At 31.1% G+C, this 8790-nt stretch overlaps 1 protein-coding gene across 1 annotated transcript; it reads right to left on the bottom strand.

Annotated features, from left to right (window-relative positions):
* Positions 1–6656: 6656 nt before the first annotated feature.
* Positions 6657–7205, bottom strand: LOC111031019. Its single transcript, XM_022310801.1, has one exon. The coding sequence runs from the start codon at positions 7203–7205 to the stop codon at positions 6657–6659; it is 549 nt and encodes a 182-aa protein (XP_022166493.1).
* Positions 7206–8790: the final 1585 nt, after the last annotated feature.

Genomic DNA, 8790 nt, shown 5'->3' with positions numbered 1-8790 from the left:
ATTTCGGGAGTGGACTTGCAAATTCTTGCTAATTATAACGAGTGATTTGACACCAGTTTTGAAAGTTTCTGACAACAAGTCAGGGCTGCGTGAAGTTGGCCCTTCCTTGGTTCCACCCCTTATAACTCCATTGCTTTTGACTTGCAAATTCTGGGAATGGACTTGCAAATTCTTGCTAATTACTTGCAAAATAATGGCACTGTGCAAAACTTTTTTTGAAAAAGTGTAAGGGCCAACTTCACGGCGGTGAAGGTGCGCTCATTTGATGCAGTACTAACAGGTGCTGTAAAAATCAATCTGCAGATTTTATTGCCTGTTGGTACAATATGTTTTAATTCTTCAGATACTTTATGTATTTCAATTAATTTTGAAATGTTTTTATTTTTGCATTGGTGGTGTAAAATATCTAATTCAGCTAAAACTCCATCAAAATCACTAATTTTAGATTCGTTATATCCAGGAGGAAATATTGTCATCAATTTTTTCAAATCATCTAATGAACAATTGTTTTCCCATGGAACTTTGAAAATGTTCACTAACGGTTCTATGGTCAACATACAATTTTGTAAATGCTTTGAAGACAAATTTATTAGTGTATCAAATACTTTTTTGAATTCCACTTTATAAAAGGCTTTTAAATCAATTGTGCACTATGTACTAGCATTAGAGTCTATCTTTCTGGGTTTCAATCTTCTTCGATGGTGTCGGTTAAAATCTTCTTCTGGATTAATATTTAATTTTTTTGCAAAAATGATTGCACTTTCTATTAAATCATCCATTGACTTATTATCATCCCTCATTTTGGTTAAACCATCAATAGCATGTTTCAGTAAAATCAAAGCATCAACTATATTTAATTCTGTAGCTTCTAAGTTTTCTGTCAAGATTTTTGTTTTGTACGTCATGATAGTTTTCATAAAAGATAAACAAATTACAAAGTCAAAACTGAGAGTTTTTTTTAGAGAGGATGCAAGAGTAAATGTTTTTTTTATCCATAGATTTTAAGTCTGTCATATCTTGTAGTGTATCAATAATTTGTTCATATGATATCCAAACAGCTTTGATCGATTCAGCTCTAGCAGTCCATCGTGTTTTTGAAAGATTTACAAGTTTCAAAGCGTTTTCTACTTCAAATAATTTTGTTTCTAAGCATGCATGTCTTTTAGTACTTCCAGAGAAAAAAACATATAATTGTTCAAGGCAAGAAAATCGATCACCAATTATTACACTTGCAAAACAGCTGTGCTTAAGAAACGTATTCAATCGATGTGCTTGACATGGGATGAACGGAATTTTGTGACCTACAATATCTGATAATTTTCGTTGAGTACCATTTATCTTACCTGACATACTACTGGCAAAATCATATGATTGAAATGCAATATTTTGAACCGATAACCTCTTTTTTTTAAGACATCATGAATTTTTTCAGCAATGCCCAGGCCAGTTTTATCATTAGCTTCACAAACTTCCAATAACCTTTCAAATATTTCTCCTAAAGAATCCACATATCTAACACATACTGATAATTGATTTTTGTTTGATACATCCAGTGTTGTATCTGCCATTACAGAATACATTCCAGAGTCAACTACTTGTGCGATAACTTTTTTCTTTGTTTCACTGGCAATTAAACTAATGAATTCATTTTGAGATTCATGACTTAAATATGTCACATGATGTTTTCTAAACATTTTTTCATCAAGCCATTTTTTCATGATTGGAGAATGTCGTGATAATAATAGAACAATCTGGTTGAAATTACTATTTTCTTCATTTTCACCTTCACCTCTATACGCTAAACCTTGACGTGCTAAAGTACGCGTAATATCCATTTAAATTGTAATTACTTTTTGATTAAAAAGTTTCTGATATTCAAAATTAATTTCATTAAGACGATTAGATTTATTTAAAATACAATCTATGTGATTGGTATTACTTAAGAAGTTGCTAAAATCAATCAAAGCTGACTTGTGAGATAAAGAAGAAAAATGCTCAGCAAGTTTCCCTGGTTTTTTTTTACCTCTACTTTTGAATTTGTGCCATACATTAACTCCATTTTCTACCCATGCTATTTCAGCAAAATTTCTATTTGGCCCTTTAGGAAATAAAGAACATCTAAAGCAAAAAGCTGCATCTTTTACAACACTATATTCTAAATGAGGAAATTCCTTAAACCATAATGAACTGAATTGATTTTGTTTTCCATGTGCTATATCTGAGTTCTTTGGGTATGTAGCTAGTTTTGGTTGATATGGTCCTAAACCCACAAGGTATTTCCTTTGGGAAATTGATTCAATGGTTTTTCGATTGCCAGGGTCATGCTCAAGAAAATGATTTATAATTTTGTCATTGCATGTTTGATTTGAGATAGTTAGCAAATCACTCAAAACTTTTTTAGTCATGGCTACATATTTTTCAGATTTTAATTGCACAGATGACATAATTTCAGAAGTATTCACCAGAAATGAAATTGGATTCGGGGATGTATCTGATTTAAGTTTTGATAGTAATAAATTGCATTCTTGAAAATCATGTATTAAATGCTCTATCATTCCTGCACATGCTAACCAACTGTTTGCATCATTTAAACTATCTAAGCATTCATTTTCTAAAAGCACAAAATAAAAAGCATAAGCAACTAATAAGCAATACATAATTTATATCTAAATGTTTTTTAAGGATACTAAAATAAATATTGGATCAAAAATATAACCATAAAAACTCACTTGAATCTGTCTTTTTATTATCATCATGCACATCATTATCTACCTATAAATTTGATTGAAATTCATTTTTACTATTTTTTTTATTTGTTAAAGATGTATTAATATGATGCACAATTATTGATTTAACTAAAATATTTTATATTACTTACCAATTTATTTGTTAAATTATCATCTTCAGTAATCTTACAGATATTAATATTTGTTTTCAAAATACTTGGTGTTAGTAAAACTGACTCATGTTTACTGGAACTGAAACAATCAGTTTCTTGTGATATAGATTTATCCTAATAACAACAAATATCATATTTATAATTAATAAAAAAACCGAAAAGTAATAATAGTAAAAACTCACTATGTCAGTTTTTAACCGTACACAATTATTATTTTGTCTAGCTATGGCAGAGGCTGATGCAAATGGATTTTCTGGTGCCCCAAAATGCTTAGTTAAAACTTTTTTTACCAGCATGTTGTCTAATTTCATGCTTTCTCTTGTAATCGTCATCAAATATGCTGTCACATGATAAACATTGAATTTTTATTCTTTTTCTTTTTCTTTTTTTGCCATTATTATCCATTATAAATTTAATTAAATTCAAATTCAAATAATTATAATACACAATTTAAATAAATGTTAAGTCAAAACACAATATACAACTGATTGATAAATTATAAATTGTAAGTTAGTAAGTTAAACATACAAAACGTTTTGTCCAAGTCCAACTCGTATAATCTTAATAGGAACGTTTGTAGTTTTGTACAATAAATTATTGTACCATTATCAGTGTTATACTGTTATCACGAATTGAAACTTTCTTGGTTTGCGCGGTTGTACCCATAGACCTTTTACTCATAGACCGGCCCTCTTCGCGTTTCCGCCGTGTCATGATAGGTGGCGCTTTTCGGTTACTGAGTTACTCTGATACGGGTAAAAAAATAATCGTTTAGGACATAGACCTGATCTGACTGATCCATAAATGGGCTGCATCACTGCGCTATGTCAGCTTGCGACTATCAATGTATTTAGTATAGGATGGGCCGGTCTATGAGTAAAAGGTCTATGGTTGTACCTATCAATATTTAATTATCCATGATATTATCTACAAACCTTGGTATCAACTACGGACTAAAATAAAATATGATCCTAGTACGTCGTGGTATCAACTATTCAACTATCAAAATCAAATCAAATATTAATTCATTCAAAAATAATAATAAATACAAAAATATTATTATATTTATTAAAACAATGATATTATAATAAATTATATTTTAATAGTCGTATTGAAATTAAAATTGCTGACTTGCCGACTTGCCGACTGATATGTCAAAATGACAAATGTGATGACTAAAATGAATCGAGTGTTGAAGTGGGGGTCGTGTTTGTCGCGTGTATTAACGATGTAAAATACAATGTACATTATAAACAAATACATATGTGTATATATGTACATTATATTAATTATGTATGTATGTATTTTTATTATATTTTTATAAATAACTAAGTTATAATACCGTGTTTTTCTTTTTATAATGTAATAAAAAATTTAAATAAAGTCAATAATAAAACATTTTCAAAAAATGTATATGTACCTTCATTTTTGTATTGCGGATTATTGGGACAACCAATAAAGCGGATTCGACTGTGTTATCAATAATCACAGTTAACGTTATAAAATATTTAAATATAATTTTCTAAATAATTAGTAATGAATACTTACGGAAGTCAATTATTACTGTTGCCGCCATCAGCTCTTATTAATATTAAATAAGTTGTGCCTTCACGACTGAATCATATGTATATATGCTTGTAAAATATAAAATGAAAACAAAAATGTGTGTTGGCAGTTCTGTATTTTTTATTGAGCAATAATAATAATAATGTGTTTTTCTTTTAATTAAATAAATAAAATAATAAATTGCCAGGCAAGTTTATAATAATTAGGTACAATATAAATATAATATGTAGCCCCTTGGCTTTTAACAATGATACAATACTGCTGTAATGCAAATAATAATAATACAAAGTTTTCTGACTAGAATATGAATGAATAGTTTAACAAATGAATAATATAAAACAAGTGCTTGATTAGCACATAATAATATAATAATGAATGACTAAATGAATAATATAATAATATGCAGCTCGTCAGCTGATTACCTTTAGAACTGGTTTCCGTTAGCGGCTTCGAACCAAACGCTACCGTCTCAGGATGCACACATTTGAACAATAGAAAATACAATATTATAATACTAAATGTGTGACAATCCCGAGAACGTACGACTAACGGGCCACCGCCCACCAGCTCAGACGAATAAATCACAGTGTACATGCAAATCACAAATGGCAAAAATTCACGTGCTTCTGTAAGTATCTCTTTGAGCGCCCTGAATTGGGGAATAATATTAATGAATGAACTAAAACAAATGACTGAACGATACTTACAGAAGGCAATTTACAGATGATGTACACAAAATGATTGACTGAATGTTGAATGTATTGTATTGACTAGAGAATGAAATTAAATGTCTATGTATTGTATTTTAAAATGAATTAAATACTGACGACTGACTATTAAAAACACCGAACAACCGTGCACCTCGGAGGTCGTGTGGCAAAAAAAAAAAAACGAGTTTTACATTAACGGACATGCAACAAGCAACGAGAACTGTACGAATGGGCTTTCAGTGCCACCACACTAAAACGAATAAACATAAAAAAACTAATGACTTTGTGACACTGAAAGCATGACTTGACGAGAAAAACTTTGAACGAATATGACTTTTGAGAACATAAATTGATAACGGTCACGCAGCTGGCCGTTCGCACACGGAAATATGATAAGAATTTATTTGATTTCGGCTGCAGCTGCGGACCGCACCGTTGCATGCACATGAAGAAAAATGATAACAGTAAACAAAATGAAAATTATACAAATGACAACCTTAAACATGAACAATTACTTTATCACCTTTTGTATTGAGCTGGTCACCTATAAAAAAAAATTATTTTATAGATACAGCTCAGTCTGTTACTGTTCACGGTTAAAGATGTAATGGCTGTCCATTGGCATCTGATAAGGAGGCCATGAAATTACAAAGAAAAAATATCCACCAGTGATCCACGTGGCAGTATCAAAATGAACCGATTATAGATATACATGTATAAAATGAGTTCTAAATGTTGACACTTCTTGTTCAATTTTTAAATAGCACTAGTGGTTATTTTTTACAGCTGTTTTAAATAGTCATGTTATTAGTCAATTTGAAAGCAGTTTTTTTTGTATCCGTCACCTCCATCGACCTGACATATCGACCGGCCTACTGCGACGTTAATACTGCCATAATTTGAAAATGAAAATCTATATATTACTAGCTGTCCCATGCAAAAGTCACCTCAGGTGAAAACCGGTATTTTTTTGACTTCGTATTGCCTCATTCGATAAATAAAAAAGCTAAACTTTTATATAAGAAGACTTAAAACAAATAAAAGGAATCCGTATTTTTTTTTTAAAAAAATTCTCGCTATTACTGAGGTTTTATTTATTATTCATGATTTTGCTTAAAAATAGTCTCGTCACAACAATGAGATACTTACAAAACAGAGTTTTCCTGAAATACTGGCTACTTATAAGGTTTCAATTGATATTAATAGGCACACAAAGTTATGATACAGTCTGTTAATCAATTTAAAGCTTTCTGATAAACTATATTTTATGTTTTGTTTTGTGGTGCGTAAATAAACAAAGATGACGGTATAACAGTATAATTGTCCATGCGAGAAACAGGGAAACCCTAAGTTGATTCCGCAAACTTCCAACGACTGGCCTTGCGATTTATTTATGGTCGTCTCAAATGCCAGACGTACGGGAAATTGTAGACGTTTAAAACCAAATTGTAAATCTGTTGGAGTCATCGGTATACGCGGAATCAAGACATCTTCTCCTTATACTTTCCCTTTATGATTTTTGCCTCAATGACGTTATTCATTAGCTTTTTCACAGCCAGTTTTGTGCCATTGCACAGTCGAGGTTGATTAATGTTACGCAGCATGATGACAACTGATCCTACTTTTAACTGCAAATTGTGTGGTGGTAATTCAAGCAATTCCAGCGAATTTAAAAACTCCGTGGGATAGTTGACTACGTCATCCTGGTTCATAATGGTGTCGACTGATTTGTAGAAAACCAACTGTCCCGGTAAAAAATTCTGAATGGTTGCATTGAGAGCATCGACATTTTTATTTTTTGCCGTCAATATTGCTCGTTCACCCAGCCAATTATGGTTATTGAACTGTTGCGCTATATCTGGGAAAACATGCTGAATTAGCTCTTCTTTGGAGTCCGTGATGTGACAGAAATCTGTGGGTAATGTGATTAATTTGGTCGAGGTGTCCACTACGACTTTATTATTTCCAATGTCTAACAACTGCTTCGAAAACACAATTGCAGTTTCATCTTGTTGCAAAAATACTCGCATGTTAGTTGTTAATTGGAGTGTCTTAACTTATCGCCACGAATTCGATGATTTTAGGCATGCGTTTAGTTCATCAGCAACAGTTGATAGGGGAATGACTGGAAGAGTCTGACGAATATTACCTGTTAACAGAATCATGGCCCCGCCAAAAATATTTTGGTTGTCACGAAGATCTTTCAACGTTCTGTCCAGGGCCTCCAGTGACCTCTTATGGGCCATTGTGCATTCATCCCAAATAATCAATTTGCATACCTATAGGATCTTGGCAATTTTTGGATATGTTGCAAATTGGTGTTTCGTTGATTTGTATATTTAATGGTAATTTCAAGTGTAACAATCTGACTACGTTCGTTTGATGGTGTTGAGAATAAATGAACAAGAGTTTGGTTTTTCTTTATAAATTGAATACTTTTTATTTAATTTATACAAAGACACAATAAATTTACTAAGTCCAAAATGACTATTTTAAATAATGAAGACTAGCGAGATGTGAATGTCATATCCTAGCTCCTAGCTTGTTGTTGGTGTTGGTCCGTCTGCCGAAGCCTATTCGAGTGACGTATTTATAATGGTGATCTTTGGATCATATCCCTGCCTATTATCCTACTACCCCACTGTGCAATATTCAGTCCTAGAGACATCGAAAAGAGGTTATTTTGTGATCTGCGATGTTCATTATTTGATCCCAGTGATCTCTGTAAGATATCCCTGGGTATGCTAATTCCCAGTTGAGTGATATTATAATTGAACATTACTAGTCTGTTACACAATCACCATCTATAGTACAACTATAACATAGCCTCTAAGGAACATTACATTGTTACTACCTCAAGATGGAAAATAATTAAACAACTATGCAATGTTCAAAATTTAACTACCATGAGAGGTTGATCAGTGGCATAACCAAGAGGAAGTGGGTTTCCCGAATCTGGACCCCCCTTTGAAAAATTATAGCACATACTACTTATGTATCAGATTTTTATCCTTAGTTAAAATCTCTATATTTGAACAAGTATGAACCACTCACACATTGAAAAAATTCAGCTCATGTCACTAATTATGGTTCTTTTTTGATTTTTTAGTTAAAATGTATTTTATTCTTGCCAAAAAAATTTTTAATTAAATAATGCAAATTTGACCAATATAATATAAATCACTTTTATTGATAGAATAGAACATTTTACATTTAAATGTGTTAGGTATATATATATATAAATGTATATGAAAAATGTAATTCATAATACTCAATATATTGTGATGACACAATAAAATAATATTATACTTAATTTATAGAAAAAACATTTTATACAAAATCAAATAAGATTAATAAAAAAAAAAATCAATACTCCTACAATATATTGTCACATATTGATAATAATAATAATAAATACTTATTTATTAATTTAAATAAATAATTATACGCCTGTGATTATATCTTTGTGACTGGTGACTTACCGAATCGTGTGCAGTGTACGGTATACCTGTCTGTTTATCACGTCTTGATAGCTATAAATACGAATAGCTAATATACGGAAGTGTCGTTTTATTTTTTTTATTGTTTCTACCTATACTACTGCAATATGGATGA

The sequence above is a fragment of the Myzus persicae genome, unplaced genomic scaffold, assembly GCF_001856785.1.
Source record: "Myzus persicae strain clone G006 unplaced genomic scaffold, MPER_G0061.0, whole genome shotgun sequence".
NCBI lineage: Eukaryota > Metazoa > Arthropoda > Insecta > Hemiptera > Aphididae > Myzus > Myzus persicae.
This window is presented reverse-complemented; position numbering and strand designations above follow the sequence as displayed.